Below are 22,145 nucleotides of genomic sequence, written 5' to 3'. Positions count from 1 at the left end.
TAAAAAACCCCTCCCTGGCGCCCAAGATGGCCAAATAGGAACAGCTCCAGCCTCCAGCTCCCAGCGTGAGCAACACAGGAGACGGGTGATTCCTTCATTTTCAACTGAGGTACCGGGTTCATCTCACTGGACGTGTCAGACAGTTGGTGCTGGTCCGCAGGTGCAGCCAGACCAGCAACAGCTGAAGCAGGGCCAGGCATCGCCTTACCTGGGAAGTGCAAGGGGGAAGGGAATTCCTTTTCCTAGCCAAAGGAAATTGAGACACATAATACCTGGAAAATTGGGTAACCCCCACCCTAATACTGCGCTTTACCAAGGGTCTTAGCAAATGGCACAGCAGGAGATTATATCCTACACCTGGCCCAGAGAGTCCCATGCCTACTGAGCTTCCTGCATTGCTAGCACAGCAGTCTGAGATCTAACTGCAAGGCGGCAGCGAGGCTGGGGAAGCACCCACCGTTGCTGAGGCTTAAGTAGGTAAACAAAGCCTCCAGGAAGCTCGAATTGGGTAGAGTCCACCACAGCTCAAGGAGGCCGGCCTGCCTCTGTAGACTCCTCCTCTGGGGACAGGGCATTGCTAAACAAAAAGCAGCAGAAACCTCAGCAGAGGTAAATGCCCCTGTCTGACAGCTTTGAAGAGAGCAGTGGATCTCCTAGCATGGAGGTTGAGATCTGAGAATGGACAGACTGCCTGCTCAAGTGGGTCCCTGACCCCTGAGTAGCCTAACTGGGAGACATCCCCAACTAGGTGCAGACTGACACCTCACACCTCACACGACAGGATACACCCCTGAGATGAAGCTTCAAGAGCAAGAATCAGACAGCAACACTCGCTATTCAGCAATATTCTATCTTCTGCAGCCTCCGCTGCTGATACCCAGGCAAACAGGGTCAGGAGTGGACCTCAAGCAAACTCCAACAGACCTACACCTGAGGGTCCTGACTGTGAGAAGGAAAACTAACAAACAGAAAGGACACCCACACCAAAACCCCATCAGTACATCGCCATCATCAAAGACCAAAGGCAGATAAAACCACAAAGATGGGGAAAAAGCAGTGCAGAAAAGCTGGAAATTCAAACAATCAGAGCGCATCTCCCCCTCCAAAGGTATGCAGCTCATCGACAGCAACAGAACAAAGTTGGACAGAGAATGACTTTGACAAGCTGAGAAAAGAAAGCTTCAGTCAACCAAACTTCTCAGAGACAAAGAAGGTCATTACATAATGGTAAAGGGATTAATTCAACAAGAAGAACTAACTATCCTAAATACATATGCACCCAATACAGGAGCACCCAGATTCATAAAGCAAGTCCTTAGAGACTTACAAAGAGACTTAGACTCCCATACAATAATAATGGGAGACTTTAACACCCCCACTGTCAACATTAGACAGATCAATGAGACAGAAAGTTAACAAGGATATCCAGGAACTGAGCTCAACTCTGCACCAAGCGAATCTAATAGACATCTACAGAACTCTCCACCCCAAATCAACAGAATATACATTCTTCTCAGCACCACATTGCACTTACTCCAAAATTGACCACATAGTTGGAAGTAAAGCACTCCTCAGCAAATGTAAAAGAACAGAAATTATAACAAACTGTCTCTCAGACCACAGTGCAATCAAACTAGAACTCAGGACTAAGAAACTCAATCAAAACCACTCAACTACATGGAAACTGAACAACTTGCTCCTGAATGACTGCTGGGTACATAACGAAATGACCACATAATTGGAAGTAAAGCACTCCTCAGCAAATGTAAAAAAACAGAAATTATAACAAACTGTCTCTTAGACCACAGTGCAATAAAACTAGAACTCAGGACTAAGAAACTCAATCAAAACCACTCAACTACATGGAAACTGAACAACCTGCTCCTGAATGACTACTGGGTACATAACAAAATGAAGGTAGAAATAAAGATGTTCTTGGAGACCAATGAGAACAAAGATACAACATACCAGAATCTGTGGCACACATTTAAAGCAGTGTGTAGAGGGAAATTTATAGCACTAAATGCCCACAAGAGAAAGCAGGAAAGACCTAAAATTGACAACCTAACATCACAATTAAAAGAAATAGAGAAGCAAAAGCAAACACTTTCAAAAGCTAGCAGAAGGCAAGAAATAACTAAGATCAGAGCAGAACTGAAGGAGATAGAGACACAAAAAACCCTCCACAAAATCAGTGAATCCAGGAGCTGGTTTTTTGAAAAGATCAACAAAATTGACAGACCACTAGCAAGACTAATAAAGAAGAAAAGAGAGAAGAATCAAATAGATGCAATTAAAAATGATAAAGGGGATATCACCACCGACCCCACAGAAATACAAACTACCATCAGAGAATACTATAAACACCTCTATCCAAAAAAAAACTGGAAAACCTAGAAGAATTGGATAATTTCCTGGACATGTACACTCTTCCAAGACTAAACCAGGAAGAAGTTGAATCCCTGAATAGACCAATAGCAGGCTCTGAAATTGAGGCAATAATTAATAGCCTACCAACCAAAAAAAGTCCAGGACCAGACAGATTCACAGCTGAATTCTGCCAGAGGTACAAGGAGGAGTTGGTATCATTCCTTCTGAAACTATTTCAATCAACAGAAAAGGAGGGAATCCCCCCTAACTCATTTTACGAGGCTAACATCATCCTGATACCAAAGCCTGGCAGAGACACAACAAAAAAAGAGAAGTTTAGACCAATATCCCTGATGAACATCAATGCAAAAATTCTCAATAAAATACTGGCAAACCGAACCAAGCACATCAAAAAGCTTATCCACCATGATCAAGTGGATTTCATCCCTGGGATGCAAGGCTGGTTCAACATATGCAAATCAATAAATGTAATCCAGCATATAAACAGAATCAAATACAAAAACCACATGATTATCTCAATAGATGCAGAAAAGGCTTTTGACAAAATTCAACAGCCCTTCATGCTAAAAACTCTCAATAAATTCGGTATTGATGCAATGTATCTCAAAATAATAAGAGCTATTTATGACAAACCCACAGCCAATATCATACTGAATGGGCAGAAACTGGAAGCATTGCCTTTGAAAACTGGCACAAGTCATGGATGCCCTCTCTCACCACTCCTATTCAACATAGTGTTGGAAGTTCTGGTTAGGGCAATCAGGCAAGAGAAAGAAATAAAGGATATTCAGTTAGGAAAAGAAGAACTCAAATTGTCCCTCTTTGCAGATGACATGATTGTATATTTAGAAAACCCCATCATCTCAGCCCAAAATCTCCTTAAGCTGACAAGCAACTTCAGCAAAGTCTCAGGATACAAAATCAATGTGAAAAAATCACAAGCATTCTTATCCACCAGTAACGAACAAACAGAGAGCCAAATCATGACTGAACTCCCGTTCACAATAGCTTCAAAGAGAATCAAATACCTAGAAATCCAACTTACAAGGGATGTAAAGGATCTCTTCAAGGAGAACTACAAATTACTGCTCAGTGAAATAAAAGAGAACACAAACAAAAGGAAGAACATACCATGCTCATGGATAGGAAGAATCAATATTGTGAAAATGGCCATACTGTCCAAGGTAATTTATAGATTCAATGCCATCCCCAATCAAGCTACCAATGAGTTTCTTCACAGAAGTGGAAAAAACTGCTTTAAAGTTCATATGGAACCAAAAAAGAGCCCGCATTGCCAAGACAATCCTAAGCCAAAAGAACAAAGCTGGAGGCATCATGCTACCTGACTTCAAACTATACTACAAGGCTATAGTAACCAAAACAGCATGGTACTGATACCAAAACAGAGATATAGACCAATGGAACAGAACAGAGTCCTCAGAAATAATACCACACATCTACAACCATCTGATCTTTGATAAACCTGAGAAAAATAAGAAACGAGGAAAGGATTCCCTATTTAATTAATGGTGCTGGAAAAATTGGCTAGCCACAAGTAGAAAGGTGAAACTGGATCATTTCCTTACTCCTTATACAAAAATTAATTCAAGATGGATTAGAGATTTAAATGTTAGACCTAAAACCATAAAAACTCTAGAAGAAAACCTAGCTAATACCATTCAGGACATAGGCATGAGCAAGGACTTCATGTCTAAAACACCAAAAGCAATGGCAACAAAAGCCAAAATTGACAAATGGGATCTCATTAAACTAAAGAGCTTCTGCACAGCAAAAGAAACTACCATCAGAGTGAACAGGCAACCTACAGAATGGGAAAAAATTTTTGAAATCTACTCATCTGACAAAGGGCTAATATCCAGAACCTATAAAGAACTCAATCAAATTTATAAGAAAAAAGCAAACGACCCCATCAAAAAGTGGGCAAAGGATATGAACAGACATTTCTCAAAAGAAGACATTCATACAGCCAACAGACACATGAAAAAATGCTCATCATTACTTGCCATCAGAGAAATGCAAATCAAAACCACAATGAGATACCATCTCACACCAGTTAGAATGGCAATCATTAAAAAATCAGGAAACAACAGGTGCTGGAGAGGATGTGGAGAAGTAGGAACACTTTTACACTGTTGGTGGGACTGTAAATTAGTTCGACCATTGTGGAAAACAGTGTGGCGATTCCTCAATGATCTAGAACTAGAAATACCATTTGACCCAGTCATCCCATTACTGGGGATATACCCAAAGGATTATAAGTCATGTAGCTATAAAGACACATGCACCCGTATGTTTACTGTGGCACTATTCACAATAGCAAAGACTTGGAATCAACCCAAATGTCCATCAGTGACAGACTGGATTAAGAAAATGTGGCACATATACACCGTGGAATACTATGCAGTCATAAAAAAGGATGAGTTCGTGTTCTTTCTAGGGACATGGATGCAGCTGGAAATCATCATTCTCAGCAAACTATCACAAGAACAGAAAACCAAACACCACATGTTCTCACTCATAGATGGGAATTGAACAATGAGATCACTTGGACACAGGAACTGGATCATCACACACCGGGTCCTATTGTGGGGAGAGGAGAGGGGAGGGATAGCATTAGAAGATATACCTAATGTAAATGGCGAGTTAATAGGTGCAGCACACCAACATGGCACATGTATACATATGTAACAAACCTGCACATTGTGCACGTGTACCCTAGAACTTAAAGTATAATAAAAAATAAATAAATAAAATAATAATCCTAACCAAAAAAAAAAAAAAAAAAAAAAAAACCCTCCCTGGGACATGCATACCCACCTTCATTGTTCTGCACTATTTTTGAGTCTTCCAATTTACATGTGCATTTTAATGAATGTCAAAGAAAATTTTGAATTGCATAATTTATTTAACAAATATGAAATAATAAATGTTGTTTTGAGAAATGGAAATAGATTATGAACATGTTTCTAAAGTTTAATGAATGGCTAGCATCTGTCCTTTCTGAAAGACTAGAAGAATGAATTCATTTCTTAGGTATGAGCAGCATCATTTTTTTCTCTAAGGAATTTAAGTCATTTTTTTTTTTAGATGACAGTGTGTTTTCTATTTTCTTAAATGTCATTGCCCTAATATGCTTATTTCTTAAGATGCCTGTACGCAATTCACTTTTTAAACAATTGGGCTGAATATTAATTGGATTATGAGATTTTGCATGTAAATTCAATGAGTAATATCAAGTCAATCCCCCTTCCTTTAAAATATTTATTCTTAACTATACTTTTTATTTTTCAAAAAAAGAATACCACTTGTTTTGCTTAAAAAAATGCACTTGTTACCATTAACATAGCCTCAATCTGATCTGATCTTGTATGGAGAATACTAATCAAGTAGAGAAAACTTTAGAATGTATATGATCATGACTACAAATCAGCTGTGACAGCAATTCTGATTTAATCTTTCACATTTTCCTCTTCCCCTCCCTTCAGTGTCAAGCTATCTACATATCTTACATTGACTACATCCATATAAACAATAAATAGAGGGCACAATATTTAGATGTGAAAATAATATGATTTGCAAATGAACATCATGTTGAAATACAAGTTTTTCCAATTTTTAAGCAATACTACCAAATAAATAGAGTAGTGAAAAGTCAATTATGTGTATTTTAGAATGTGATGCATCAGCATTTCTAGATCTAAAGTGGCAAATAAAGGATTTTTTTGGAAATAAAAAATTTAAGGTAACATATAAAAATCAAAGTGGCATGTACTCATTCAAGAGTGTGAAAGGATGGAAAGTCATTAATATTTATTGAGCATCTACCGTGTTCCAGGCTCTTAGCAGAGACTATTACATTTAGCCTTTCCAATAACCTTCTAAGGTAAATTTTGTTATTTCTGCCCATAGAGTGGAGAAAAATAAAGCCTCAAGAAGTAAAAATGTTTTCTCAAAGTCACATATCTGGTAAGTTACATTTGTTGTTGACAGTCAAACCCAAGACATCCCATTTCCAAGGCCTGTGCAGGAACTGTAGAAGGACATGGATCCTGCCAGAGAGGCACCAGATAGGCTTGAAAAAAGAATTCCAGTTGCTGCCAGTGCAGGAGCATGTCTTGAGCACTGTTTGGGGCACCTGATTTTACATATTCCCACTTACCTCATGGAGCTATTAGGATGTATGAGTAAGAAAATAGATAGGAAGTCACTGTGAAGGTTTATACTGGATGAGAGTGCAATTTCACTCCAGGTACTCACCCTGAGGATTCTAACAGCGCCTAGCTCAACACTGTCAGACTGCATCATCAACTATGATTTGATGGACATTATGGTGTGTCTTTGTGTAAGTGGTGGGAGGGGAACGGGTAGGATTTGTTGACAACCGGCAAGAGTTGAAGTGATTTAACATGAAACAGATGGAATAAGGCAGGCTCTGCCTACCACTTTGTCAGCCAAACCAAGTACTCACTCTGCAAGCAGTCGGCGTTTAGCAGGTCCTGACACTTTTCGTGGCATTTCACTCCGCACTCCAGACACTTCATGCCTTGCCTTGCAATGCCCCACAGGAGCCCCTCACATTCATAACAGTAGGTGGGCGTGGTAGCTGTCCAGACCTCAAAATTGTGTGGGGTGGTAGAAGACATAGGGTAGATCAATGCCTGCAAGGTCTTCTTGAAGACGTGCATTTTCTGTGAACATGAGAGAAGTTACCAGTGTACCGCCAAGTCAGTGGATTTGAATTGTTTCATAGTAAAACGAATCATTTTATCACTTTTCTCTGAAAATGCTATTTTGAGAGAACCCCTTGATCATTGATTCAAGTCATGACAGTAAGCATAATAACTCTGCTAACTTATTCTTCTCTCCATGTTTTAGGGCCCGATTCAGTTATCTGTACACAAAGAACTCCCTAATCTTCCAGACTGGACTGAGCTCCAATGTCTGCAGCTTCTTTCCCAGCAGCACACAGGTCTAATGACTTGAGGATGTCTAAGTCCCTGCTTTGCTATAAACCCCACACCTCTTTTACTTTCTACCCAGGTGGTTATTTCCTGACTCCCTTGTCCTCCCTGATACTTCACCCCTCCTCAGCCCCAAGGAATGCTTCTGTCATTCAATCTGCAGGAAATTTGCTTTCAGCACCTATCACCTGGGAAGGATCTTACCACCTAATTCATAAGAAAGCATCAGTAGTAGATAAGGTCAAATGAGGCATTCTCCCATGATGATTTATATTTTAAAAGGAAATAGTTTCTAATAGCACATGGAAGGACTCTCTAATGATAAGTGAGGTGAAAAAAATCTATTGGACAAGTAGCTGGGAGATCTGAGTTCTCCTAGGCCCAACCACGTGATATTTAAAAGGGGCCTCTATAAGCAGGAACTGTCTTCCATGTTTTCCTTCTTAGTGCCTAAACAGCTTATCACTGCCCCTGGAACATAGTAGAGGTACATTTCTTTTAATGAATAAACGTTCTGCCACTTATGAATCTTGTAATCTACAGAGAGATGTAAGGGCTCTAAGACTCACCCTCCTCCTCTGCTCTGCTTAAAATGCTATTACTTTGAAGATCAAATTGTATAATGATAACAGAAGTAGTCTATAGGCTTCAAAACACCAAATAAATACTTAGTATTGATGCTGGATTGAAAAAAAAAACACCACCAACAATAAACACAGGCCAATAGAAAAGAGAATTGGTTACATGAGTCCTTTTCTACGCTTCTCATATCCCACAAAGCAGGTGACTTCCTGAGAGAAAGACCAGCACTCTCAGAGGTTACATTTACAGATAATTTCACACAACTGCCTGATGCAGAATGAATGGATATTTACATAAACCCTGTAGGAGCCCAGCGGATAAGTCATACTAGAAGGGAAGCATTTATAGTTTGCATTAATTATCCTCAAATCTCATTTCAGAATATTTTCCCACAGTGTTGAAATGACTAACTTTCAATTCCACAGTATGGTAACAGCATATTTCCCTTTATTATTATATTACTCTCACTCTGTGCTTTCCCAGAATATGTTTGGTAATGGTACTGGGAGGTCCCCTACCAGGGAATGAAGCCTCAGTAAGAATGTTCCTAATTTTGAATGGTTAGATCCATCCTTGCTATTAGATAAGGGACTGGTCAATCCAGAGCTCTTTATACTTCACGTGAGTCTACAGAGCAGCAGTATGGTCAAATTCGGGCATCACTCAAGTGGAAGACCCTAATATTAGGGTTTATTCAGATAGAACAACTGGATCCATCACCTTTCAATAAAGAGTGTCTGAAACAAGTAAATCTCCTGGCTTCATTTTATAATGAAGATGTCTTATAAAGAACTGTTAAGAGTTCTTTGAGAATTAGAAGCATGTATTATTCACCTTTGCCTCCTCTTTAATACCTAGCATAGCGAGTATCTTCACTATCATTAAAACAAATGAAATAATCCTTGGCATAACAGATTTTTCATTAGCTACCCACAGACAGAGTCTCCTGTTCTAATTGGGCTGAGGGGCTGTGTGTGTGTTTGTGTGTGTAATGTAGCATTTGTGGTCTAGAAGAAAAATTAGGAAGGGAATTAATTTATATACTTGCAGTTGCATCAGGCAACTCATTTGTTTTAATGGAAAAAAAAATAAAAATAGAATAATAAAATATTCTAATTACATGGAATACTGAGTGGGAATAAAACAGAGTCTGCTAATGAACACAAGAAAAGTAAGTAATGTACCTTACATAAATGAAGAAAGCAGAGTTGGGAATAAGGTTGTTTTTGATCACGAACTTATTCACATATTTCAAGATTAAGTAAATAATTAATATATATGATCTAATTCTGTATGTCCACTTTGCTTTTACTGAAGTCGAGTGATATATAGTCAGTACTCTAAGTCCATAGGTTATAGTAGGAGTAATAAAAATAAATAACCCTGCTAAAAAATTAAACAGACTGGAGGAAAACAAGTAAAAGTTCTGAATAAACAGCCGAGCAGATTTCATTAAAATGTTTTGTTTGGTTTGGCTAAGGAGCCATAATTCATTTCTTGCAAAGGGAGAGTGAAGCTAATTTCTGAAAATAAGAAATATGAAACATTTACTAGACAGCCCATTGAAAAGCAATTGAATGGGGCACTGAAATAAATGCCAATATTTAAAAGTTATTAAAGTTAGAGAAAAACATTAAACATTAGACGACCTACCAGAGGGTATATATCCCCTCTAATAAGGGCTTAACACTTTAGGGAATGATGAATCCTTTTCACTCTTGACTTTTGGGGGTATGGGCATGTGTTTATCAAAGCTGAAAATTACTCTACTCTAAAATAAATGCCATACAAAACCATTCTTTTTTCAGCAAAGTATATTCTGAGCTGATAGTTTAGGAACATGAAATAGGTAGGAAAATCATACACAAATAATCTCATAATAGGGGATTCTGGTATTTCAGGGTGATAATGCATCTTGGAGAAAGCTGTTTTCTCGGCAGCAAAATCAGGCAAGATGAAATAAGATTATAAGAAGGAAAAAGTGTGGGGTTTTTGTGTGGAATAAGGTGAAAAGAGCAAGAAGCACTAAATAAAAGCATGGCAGAGGAAAACAAGGGGAAACCCCAAAATTTGCCATTGATGGAAGCAAATGAAGTCTATAGTTTACCATTAGGAATCAGATTGAAGGGATGAAAAACCATTAAAAAAAAAAGTAACACTTAGGGCAGGCAGATTAATCATCAGCTATAGATAAGAGCTGAAGGATGGAACTGAGGATGTTATCAGGAGAGGGTCTCTGGCCTAGGTAAACTACTTGGAATCAGACATATGGAGGTCCTTAGAACAAGTAAAAACCTAGTTACTAGAATTAGGACCCAAGGACAGCGGGATATGGCAAAATGAGTGACTTGCTGCTAATCTATTTAATTTTTTAAATTTCTAAATTTTATTTTAAGTACAGGGGTACATGTGCAGGATGTGCAGGTTACATAAGTAAACATGTGCCATGGTGGTTTGCTGCATAGATCATCCCACCACCCAGGTATTAAGCCCAGCATCCATTAGCTATTCTCCCTGCTGCTCTCCCTCCTCCCACCCCCACCCTCCGACAGGCTGCAGTGTGTGTTGTTCCCCTCTGTGTCCATGTGTTCTCATCAGCTCCTATTCTATTTTAAATGTTTCTAAACTTTACAAATCTTCTACAACTTTTCAAATGTTCTACAACAAAAATGTATTTTTCTAAAAATACGTATTTTAGGATTATAATAAAATGCATGCTCATTGTAAAAATAATTTATAAAACAGAAAGGCACTAATATAAATAATAAAAATATTCAATTTAGCCTTTTAAAGTTAGGCATTATTTCATACATATCCTTCCCGTATTCTTTTTTATGTATAGACAGGATGTAATACTCTTGCAATTAGAAAAAAAAAAAAAAACCGTTATTTTCACATTGCTTAAGTGATTCCAACAAAGAAGGCAATTTTTTTCTGCTATGTATAGACATCTTGTTAACCTGTAGAAATGAGTAAGGAATGTTTTCACATTCTGATAAGCCTTTGTAGGCAAGTACAACCTATAGACTACACCCTAGCAAATATTTTTTTAGAACTTTCTTCTCCAACAAATAAATTTAAAGCAAGTTGCACTAATATATCACTTTTGGAACAATTAGGACACTGGAAGGAAATGAATTGCCTTTTCTATTCATCACTACCTGAGGAAACTAAAATGAGCCTGAGATATAAAGGAATCAGGCTTCCTGCCAAGAGCAATGACTAGTGTTTTCAGACCATCAATATTCTAATCTACCAACTGTTAATAATTATAACAGGAACAAAGCTTGTCTGCCTCAATTTGCCACATTATTTCTCTCCTTTTTCCTTTCTGTGTTAACCAGTGACTAACATATGAAGTTCTATTTTCCTCCTCATCCTGGGGAGGAAATAATCCTCCTCGTGAGATTATGTAAGCCATACCTTTCCTATACCCCCCAAATGTCACATTTTGATACTTTCAAGACAAAATACACTTCTTGTTTTGAGGCATTTTTCATATACTTGATGGATACTTTTTAGAAAAAATATGTTTGCTCTTCTGTAAAGTACAAATGTTATTGTTTCTGGACAAAAGCATCAGAATTTTTGCAGAGCAAACATTAGGTACAATATGATTTTTGAAATTTGTTATAAACGTGAAGACAGAGCAATGCTTGGATAAAATCCTGAGCATAAAAACAGACATAATTTCAGTACTGATTGCTCATCTAAGTAATCATCCTATAAGATTGATTGACTGTAGAAGCTAAAATTATTCAGGTAAATTTTTTTTGTAGCAGAAAGTACAAACGAAGACTAAAAGTTATATTCCTATCTATGTGAGAATGTAAGTAGTTTTCTTTCACTTCTATTGCTTTATAACAGATATAAATTAACATCGTTCTACGAAACTTATGGGGTAAGTCCAAAGAAAGAGGGCAGAACAATGCTAACGTAGATGATTCCTTAATTCAAGGAGAGCACAATATAGCATAAGCCCTTTGTTATGACACAGAACATAATCTGAAAACAAAATATGATAGATTTTTTATGTACTATAAATGTTCTTTTTTCCCAATTCAAACTTTCAATAAAAATGTATACAAGGGATGTGGGTGGTATGAGATAATTAATTTGATAAATACATGAAACTAAAAATAATATGGATTTCTCCACTGGGGGAAACTTTAGCCATTTTAATGTGGGAAGTCTAATATTTACTACTTGGGGTGGAGACTGCATTCTTACGAGTTTAAAACCAGCATAAGACAAGGATGCCCTCTCTTACCACTCCTATTCAACATAGTATTGGAAGTTCTGGCCAGGGATATTGGGCAAGAGAAAGAAAGTATATTCAAATAGGAAGAGAGGAAGTCAAATTATTTTTGCAGAGGATATCATCCTATATCTAGAAAATTCCATTGTCTCAGTCCAAAAGCTTAAGTTTATCAGTAACTTCAGTAAACTCTGAGGATACAAAATCAACATGCAAAAATGACTAGCATCTCTATACACCAACAACAGGCAAAGAGAGAGTCAAGTTATGAACAAATTCCCATTTACAACTGCTACAAAAAGAATAAAATACACTAACAAAAGAAGGGAAAGACCTCTTCAAGGAGAACTACAAACTACTTCTCAAGGAAATTAGAAGGAAACAAACAAATCAAAAAAACATTCCATACTCACGGATAGGAAGAATCAATATTGTGAAAATGGCCATACTGCCCAAAGTAATTTATAGATTCAATGCTACTCCCATTAAACTACCATGAACATTTTTCACAGAATTAGAAGAAACTATTTTAAAATTTGTATGGGACCAAAAAGAGCCTGAATAGCCAAGACAATCCTAAGTAAAAATAACAAAGTTGTAGGCATCACCCTACCCACCTTGGAACTATACTACAAGGATACAGTAGTCAAAACAGCATGGTACTGGTATAAGAACAGAAAAATAGACCAATGAAATTGAATAGAGAAATAAGAAACAAGACCATGCACCTTCAACCATCTGACAAAACCTGGCAAAAACAAGTAATGAGGAAAGGATTCCCTATTTAATAAGTGGTGCTAGAGAACTGGCTAGCCATATGCAGAAAACTGAAACTGGACCACTTGCTTATACCATATACAAAAATTAACTCAGGATGGATTAAAGACTTAAATACAAAGCCCCCAAACTATAAAAACTCTAGAAGAAAATCTAGGCAGTACCATTCAGGACACAGTGACGGGCAAAGATTTCATGACAAAAATGCCAAAAGCAATTGCAACAAAAGCAGAAATTGACAAATGGGATATAATTTAACTAAATAGCTTCTCTGCAGCAAAAGAAACTAACATAAGAGCAAACATGCAACCTAAAGAATGGAGAAAATTTTTGCAATCTATCTGTCTGACAAAGGTCTAATATCCAAGCTCTATAAGGAACTTAAACAAATTTACAAGAAAAAAAAAAAAAGAAAGAAACCTCATTAAAAAGTGGGCAAAGGACTTGAACATAAATTTCTCAAAAAAAGACTCTTATGCAGTCAGAAAAACATGAAAAGAAGCTCAATATCACTGATCATTAGAAAAATGCAAATTGAAACCACAATTAGATGCTTTCTCACGCCAGTCAGAATGGCAATTATTAAAAAGTCAAGAAACAACAGATGCTGGTATGGTTGCAGAGCAAAAGGAATCCTTTTACACTGTTGGTGGGAATTAAATTAGTTCAATCATTGTAGAAGACAGATTCCTCAGAGATCTAGAGGCAGAAATACCACTTGACCCAGCAATCCCATTACTGAGTATACACCCAAAGGAATGTAAATCATTCTGTTGTAAAGATACATGCATGCATATGTTCATTGCAGCACTATTCACAATAGCAAAGACATGGAATCAACCCAAATGTCCATCAGTGATAGACTGGCTGGAGGCATCACGCTACCTGACTTCAAACTATACTACAAGGCTACAGTAACCAAAACAGCATGGTACTGGTACCAAAACAGAGATATAGACCAATGGAACAGAACAGAGTCCTCAGAAATTATACCACACATCTACAGCCATCTGATCTTTGACAAACCTGAGAGAAACAAGAAATGGGGAAAGGATTCCCTATTTAATAAATGGTGCTGGGAAAATTGGCTAGCCATAAGTAGAAAGCTGAAACTGGATCCTTTCCTTACTCCTTATACGAAAATTAATTCAAGATGGATTAGAGACTTAAATGTTAGACCTAATACCATAAAAATCCTAGAGGAAAACCTAGGTAGTACCATTCAGGACATAGGCATGGGCAAAGACTTCATGTCTAAAACACCAAAAGCAACGGCAGCAAAAGCCAAAATTGACAAATGGGATCTCATTAAACTAAAGAGCTTCTGCACAGCAAAAGAAACTACCATCAGAGTGAACAGGCAACCTACAGAATGGGAGAACATTTTTGCAATCTACTCATCTGACAAAGGGCTAATATCCAGAACCTACAAAGAACTCAAACAAATTTACAAGAAAAAAACAAACAACCCCATCAAAAAGTGGGCAAAGGATATGAACAGACATTTCTCAAAAGAAGACATTCATACAGCCAACAGACACATGAAAAAATGCTCATCATCACTGGCCATCAGAGAAATGCAAATCAAAACCACAATGAGATACCATCTCACACCAGTTAGAATGGTGATCATTAAAAAGTCAGGAAACAACAGGTGCTGGAGAGGATGTGGAGAAATAGGAACACTTTTACACTGTTGGTGGGACTGTAAACTAGTTCAACCATTATGGAAAACAGTATGGCGATTCCTCAAGGATCTAGAACTAGATATACCATATGACCCAGCCATCCCATTACTGGGTATATACCCAAAGGATTATAAATGATGCTGCTATAAAGACACATGCACACGTATGTTTATTGCGGCACTATTCACAATAGCAAAGACTTGGAATCAACCCAAATGTCCATCAGTGACAGATTGGATTAAGAAAATGTGGCACATATACACCATGGAATACTATGCAGCCATCAAAAAGGATGAGTTTGTGTCCTTTGTAGGGACATGGATGCAGCTGGAAACCATCATTCTTAGCAAACTATCACAAGAACAGAAAACCAAACACCGCATGTTCTCACTCATAGGTGGGAACTGAACAATGAGATCACTTGGACTCAGGAAGGGGAACATCACACACCAGGGCCTATCATGGGGAGGGGGGAGGGGGGAGGGATTGCATTGGGAGTTATACCTGATGTAAATGACGAGTTGATGGGTGCTGATGAGTTGATGGGTGCAGCACACCAACATGGCACAAGTATACATATGTAACAAACCTGCATGTTATGCACATGTACCCTAGAACTTAAAGTATAATAATAATAAATTAATTTAAAAAAAAACATACTACATATATACCATGAAATACTATACAGCCATAAAAAGGAATGAGATTATGTCCTTTGTAGGGACATGGATGCAGCTGGAAACCATCATCCGCCGCAAATTAATGCAGGAACAGAAAACCAGGCCCCACATGTTCTCACTTACTAGTGGGAGCTGAAGGATGAGAACACACGGACATGTGGCGGGGAATGACACACAATGGGGTCTGTCAGGAGTGGGAGTGGGAGTGGGAGGAGGGAGAGTATCAGGAACATTAACGAATAGATGCTGGGCTTAATACCAAGGTGATGGGTTGATCTGAGCAGCAAACCACCATGGCACACCTGTGTAACAAGCACATCCTGCACATGTATCCCAGCACATCATGCACATGTATCCCAGAACTTAAAATAAAAGTTGAAGGAAAAAAAAGAGAAGAAGAATGTTTAGGATTTTATAAAACAAAGGTGAGGCAGGGGCTGACCATTCCTATAAATAGATCCCATGTTACTGTCCTTTTATGTAAACAAGCAAAGTCAGTCAGGGAACCATGGGAAATTGTGTAGTGAAAAATAGTTAATAACAAAATTAACTTTTAGTACGTACTTATGCCTCAAAAATGGATACATGGCTAGATGATGATGATTATTATTATTTATTTTCTCCACTTATGTTGCAAATATTACTTTGTGTATATGGGGTAGTTAATAAGAACCATTAACATCAATAACTATATGTTCAACTCTGTAACTTAGAAAAGTAGTTTTGGGGTGAATACAAAGAATAAAAAAAAACCTAAAAATGACAAGAGCATAAATAAATGAAATAGAAAACAAGGAGATAATATGGAGTCAACAAAGCAAAGTCAGAGAAATTTCCTGCAGTTTTGATTTTACAAAAGAGAGAGAAAATACAAATAAATAATAACAGGATAAAATGGCACACATTTTAATATAAATTATGATATAATCATATAAACAATTTGATGATATTAATTTCAAAAATTTACAAAAACAAGACAACTTACTGGAATAAGTATAAATTGTCTAGCCTAACTCAAGAATGAATGCTTAAGGAACATAATCACTATATTAAATAAGTTGCTTCGATAGTCAAAAAATTACTCTCAAAATAACTATCATATCCAGGTGGTTTTGGAGGACAAGCTTTGCCAGTCCTTCAAGATACAGAACTTATTTTATAGAGAACATCCCAGAGAAGGAAAAAAAGAAATCTCCCCCGCTTAGCTTATTAAGCTAGTTTAATATTGATGCCAAAATTGTTCAAGGACACAGAAAAACATAGCCATTTTTACCTTATGATGCAAAGTAGATGCAAAAATATGATATAATTAGTAAACATATAAGAAAATCAAGGACATGAACATTTCCATAACTTGCCTCAGGCCCCACAGCAGGTAAATTGTGGAGCTGGACCAACATTGGATCTCAAGCCAAAGTCCACGCTTATGAAGAATAACGGAACCAATAGCAATACTTGTAGACAAGAAATAATTTTTATTTTGGTGTCATTATTGCTGGCTTCCATGTCAGTACTTCCTGGAAAGGAAATTGACCCTCAGGTGCAAAGAGGGCAGGGAGGCATTTGACTCAGCGTGTATTCTGCAGACCCGATCACAAGTTCCTGCCCTACTGCGCTGATGGCCACCTGCCATGCCAGCCAGTGTATAAAGAGAAAAGGAGGAATGGGAAGGGTTTGGCTAAACAAAGGGCTTTCTACATAAGCTATTTCTTTTAATTCTCACAAACTGTGAGGTAACTTTTATTACTTTCATTTTATTGATGAAGCAAAGTCGTCTCAGGAAGGTGCAGAATATTGAGAAGAAACAAGTAGTCAAAGCTAGTGAGAGGTGGAGTCGAGATTCTAATTCAGGCCCCTTTCACTTCAAAACTTATCCAGGTGGCCTGAAAGGGTTCCTGCTCCTGAGTAGGGGTCTGAAGTACCTGGGCGTGCTGTAAGCCTGCAGCTCTGGTTGAAGTTGAAGTCTCAGAGAGGTGTTCTGAGCAGCTTTCTCCTTCCATTTTATCTTTCTAGTGTCAGGCTGGAAATAGGGCTCAGGTTTGATCTCCTGATTACCTCTCATCTAGTTCTTGCCAGTCCCTTTCACTAAGTGTGAATCCTAGACAAACTTTCCCTTACTGAGAATGGACACTTCCTAGAAGCCTGCCAGCCTCAACACGCCCTTCAACCCACACAGAACCAACAGGGCTCTAGGATCCCTCTTATGCTTGGTGATTTTCATTCCTCCCTCTACCTGGTTTCCCATAAACCTCATCTGAGACTATCTTGGTTTAAACGCTCTTGCCTACTAGAAGCTTCCATGTGACTTGTAGCAACAGTGGATACAAAATTAAGTATCTCAGTCCTCCGCCCACTGTATGGTAAGCCTCATGAAAGTAGAGATTTTTGGCTGAGTTGTTACCTACTTTATTTCCAGCCTGAAACAACCCCCGACACACAGCAGACAGTCAATAAGCATGCATTGAATTACTGAATGGATCTACTTTGATTGCCCCACTGTCAGGTTCACACCTAAGAAATTATCAGTCTGTGAAACTAGCACAGAGATGGATAGTGGAGTGCCAGGAAGACTACTGCTATGGTATTTAGATACTAGATTGGTTGGTCCTTCCTATGTTACAAAGCTAGATGGAAATTTTCTGAAATCATAATCCTTAACAGCTTATTGAGCTGAGATTCTCGATCAGTCCTAATAGCGCCTTGTGGGTAAGGTGGAGTTGGTGATGGATGGAGGCACTGGCGATGCTTCACCCATGGCCAGCAGAGCGTTAGCGGAGGAGGCAGTGCTAGGTGACCCACTGTCATCCTGCATCAGGCATTAGACTCTGTTCTGTCCTTGGAAGAGATGACTGAGCTTCAAACTGTACATTTGTTTAATTAAAACAGAAGTGATATCATTGGTTGTTTTCCACATCACTAAGCCATTTCCCTTCACATGCAAGCAAGTATTTTATGCTTTTATATCAAGTGTGCCTAGGAAGATTTTCAGCACCAAGAAGTGCAAATTATTTGCTACAGCATTTATGTTAGTTGCCTGTGTAATGACTGAATGTGACAGCTCGTCAAGAGTGACATTTAATATGCCTGTTGTACAGAAGTCATAGTTCATTTACTTTTTGAGGCATGGGTCCCAGGGAAATGAGCCTTATGAATTTGAGAGGGAACTGATGGATTCTGTTCATCCATTCAACACCAACACACTAACACAGAGTTTTTTACTGAGGTCTTCTGAAACTAAAGGAGTAAAGGTGATATTATTAAGTTGTTGAAAAGCAGATCAATAGCTGATTTAACCTTAAATTGAGGATATGTTCTCTGTTCAGGACTCAGAAAATACAGTAGCATTCCACATTCCACTAATTTCTATGCTTTCCTGTTAACTTGTGAAAGGAATTAGTTCAAATACTAATGTCAAAGAAAACAGTACAAATCAAATACCATGTTTTAAAACATAGGAAAGGAACACTGCAGGAGTTTATCAATAAAATTCTTCAGCGTGTATTATTTACTCAAAAAAACGACTAGATGTTTTGAGATTCAGCAAGCAATATGCAGCTTTCTCCACACCAGAGGATGTCCGCTTTGTCTTATGCCTAAACTATACTCAAAATATTACATGGCAACATAAATCTAATGGATAAGAATAAGGAAGTGGGGGCCATGGTGGCTTACGTCTGTAATCCCAGCACTTTGAGAGGTGGAAGAATTGCTTGAGCCCAGGAGTTTGGGACCAGCCTGGGCAACATAGCAAGACCCTGTCTCTAAAAACTAAAATTAAAAATACTAGCTGAGTGTGGTGGCACATGCCTGTAGCCTCAACTACCCAGAAGGCAGAGGCCAGAGGATCATGTGAGCTCTGGAGGTTGAGACTGCAGTGAGCTATGACCATACCACTGCACTCCAGCTTGGATGACAGAGCCAGACTCTGTCTGCAAAAAATAAATACATAAAAAGAATGAGGAGAAAGAAAGAATAATAATCTGAGAATGCAATTACATTTTTTCTCCTGTGGCACAGTAGAAAATGCATCAACTTGTTGTAGCCTCCAGATAGTCAAATGAATATGCTTTGTTTTACTGATACATACTGGGTAGGGGAGCTTGCTAATGGAAAAACCCAGGAAAGACTGACATTTGGATGAAAGACGACAATGAGAGAAAGAAGAAGGAAGGGAATGAGAAATATAGACATAAAAATGGTGTTTAAATGTTAAGTTATAGAAAGTCAAAATGAGTAATATAATATTTTTGGCAGAATTTTTATTCTATAAGAATGACAAAGTTGCTAAAATTCGGGAGGTAGGATAGATCAGTTTCCAAGTGTAGGGAGGGACACAGATAAATTGTCTCAAGTAAATCCCCAGCAGAGTGTGCAAGACACATTTACCAGAACAGAACATGCCAGGTACAAAACACAAGGATTTTTTTAAAAATCCCTTTGACCCAAACTACACCTGAAGCCAATTAAATCAGAGTGACTGAGAATAAGACCCCAGCACTGTATGTTTTAAAGCTCCCTCAAGTGTTCCAGTGAGCCAGATTGAAGAATCCCTGACCTAAATAATTACAGCCTACTTGTATCTTCTAATCAGCGTGGTTCTTTCATTCAATCAGAATTTACAAACATCTACCTCATGTCAGACAGTGTGCTAAGCAATAGTGGTAGGAACATTTAACAAGAACAACAAACAACTTACAGTGCTACCCTCAAGGATATCAGAGTCTAAAACAAAAGGTGTATGCAAAATAATCGAAATAGTTGTAATAAAAATAATAAAATAGAAGCTCATATGTATTGTTTACTATGTTTACTAATTGTTAAGCTATGCTGAATGTTAAGCATATATCTACTTCTTTAATCCTCTCAGTTTCCTTGTCACTTCACTTTGTAGATGAGAGAACTCAGGCTTGAAGAAGTAACATAACTTGTGGGAGATAATAATTCTCATTAAGTGGCACAGATGGGACTCATACCAAGCTGACTTCACTTGTAATCATATGACAATATGGAGGTCATGATTAAATGCTATTAAAGGGCCGGGTGCGGTGGCTCACGCCTGTAATCCCAGCACTTTGGGAGGCCAAGGCAGGCAGATCACAAGGTCAAGAGATGGAGACCATCCTGGCCAACATGGCGAAACCCCATCTCTACTAAAAATACAAAAATTAACTGGTAGCATGCACCTGTAGTCCCAGCTACTAGGGAGGCTGAGGCAGGAGAATCACTTTAACCCAGGAGGCAGAGGTTGCAGTGAGCCAAGATGGGTCACTGCACTCCAGCCTGGCAACAGAGCGAGACTCCGTCTCAAAAAAAAAAAAAAAAAAAAAAAAAAAAATGCTATAAAAGCTCCGAAGAGGAAACTAAGCATTCAGCTGGAAGGGAGGAAGATATTTGGGGAAAACCTTGTAAAAGAGGCAAAACTTAAACTACGTAAAAAATCAGTAGGACTTTTCCACGGGGAGAATAACAGGGAAGCTATGTTAGAATTGAACAGCATTTGTCAAGATAGGAAGGTTCATGCGTATTTGAGGAGAAGAAAATGATTGGCTGATGCCCTGAGGAAGTTTGTTTGAAGTCAGGCTTTCCTCATGCTCCCAGTTATTTCTGGAACATTGGACTAAACATCACAGATGAGCAGCTCAAGCAGAACGGTTTCTCCCTTGTGGTTATGAGGAATATCTAGTTAGTAATGGACATTGTACTTACCAGTTCCTCATTATTTAGGGATGTCCTAATCACCATAGCCAGGGAGAGTCCAGATTTCCTGGCAGCCAGGGTCTAAAACAAACAGAATTATGACTTATTAATACATAGGGAGGTTGACATGCTTATACTGCTCAGCAGAAGGTGAAAACGCAAGAATATCAGCTATCGCTGTTCATATTTTAGTTAGTAAGGACCTGCCATTTTGATAATCAGTCGATTCACAAAGAATATGGACTCATACAATATTAAAACTGGAAAGGTCCCACAGCTCATCAACCCTGCCCCTACATTTTATAGATGATGAAAGTGAGGCCCAGAAAGGCAAGATGACCAGCCTCAAGATGACTAGCCCCCTCAAGCACCTCAGGCTAGCAAGAGGCTTCTCAAACTTTCTTATTCCCCAAGGTGGTTGTGATATATTCATTCGGAATACATAACCATTGGTAGAGAGCCAGCCTGACTTTGGTGATAGCCCTCAATCATAATTAGTATTAGATGGTTCTTGAGCTGTTCACAGTTCCCTAGAATATTCTTCCATATCTTTTCAAGATATTTTTTCTAAGTGCCCATTTAATTTGCTGAGAATTGTTATATCCAGATTCATTTTTTTTTGACTTGATGCTGGTAACTTGGGTGATCTTAAATAAGAGTCAAGTCCCTTTAGTTTCCTCACCACATAAAATAGAACCATAACTACCACTACCTACTCCTACCCAAAATATATGAATTACAAGAAACTCACCAGTGCTATAGTGAACGTTGGAAATCAGAAGTTCCATATGGGAATATTAAAACTGCTATCCCATTAGGAGCAAAGAGACGTCATTGTGGAATAGCGCATTCTTGATCGCCCAAGACCCAACTGGATATATAGGTATCTCCTCAGGGTTGCAAAGTCATTAACTCAAAATAAAATTCAGCCTACACCTGAGTAAGAATGTCACTCTCCACTCATCTCCACATTTACCTTGAAGAATTACCTCCAAGAGTTTACCCAAGAAAATCTTTCATCTCTGAAAAAGATATTCCCTAAAACTACATTTGTATCCTATTTTGGTCTGTGTTTGCACCTGTTGTATAC

The 22,145-nt window shown here is 38.2% G+C and overlaps 1 protein-coding gene across 3 annotated transcripts in view; it reads right to left on the bottom strand.

Annotated features, from left to right (window-relative positions):
- The window catches only part of UNC13C (unc-13 homolog C), a 753,954-nt gene that overhangs the window by 387,461 nt on the left and 344,348 nt on the right, over positions 1–22,145 (bottom strand). For all 3 annotated transcript variants that reach the window (XM_050799780.1, XM_050799781.1, XM_050799779.1), the window contains 2 exons: positions 21,065–21,136; positions 6,881–7,100 (listed from right to left, as the gene is read on the bottom strand). In XM_050799780.1, the coding sequence (XP_050655737.1) occupies positions 6,881–7,100; positions 21,065–21,136 (292 nt within the window). The remainder of the gene's footprint in view (positions 1–6,880; positions 7,101–21,064; positions 21,137–22,145) is intronic.

This window comes from Macaca thibetana, chromosome 7 (genome assembly GCF_024542745.1).
Source record: "Macaca thibetana thibetana isolate TM-01 chromosome 7, ASM2454274v1, whole genome shotgun sequence".
In the NCBI taxonomy this organism is placed as follows: domain Eukaryota; kingdom Metazoa; phylum Chordata; class Mammalia; order Primates; family Cercopithecidae; genus Macaca; species Macaca thibetana.
Note: the sequence above shows the minus strand (reverse complement) of the source record. Positions and strands in the feature narration are given on the sequence as shown.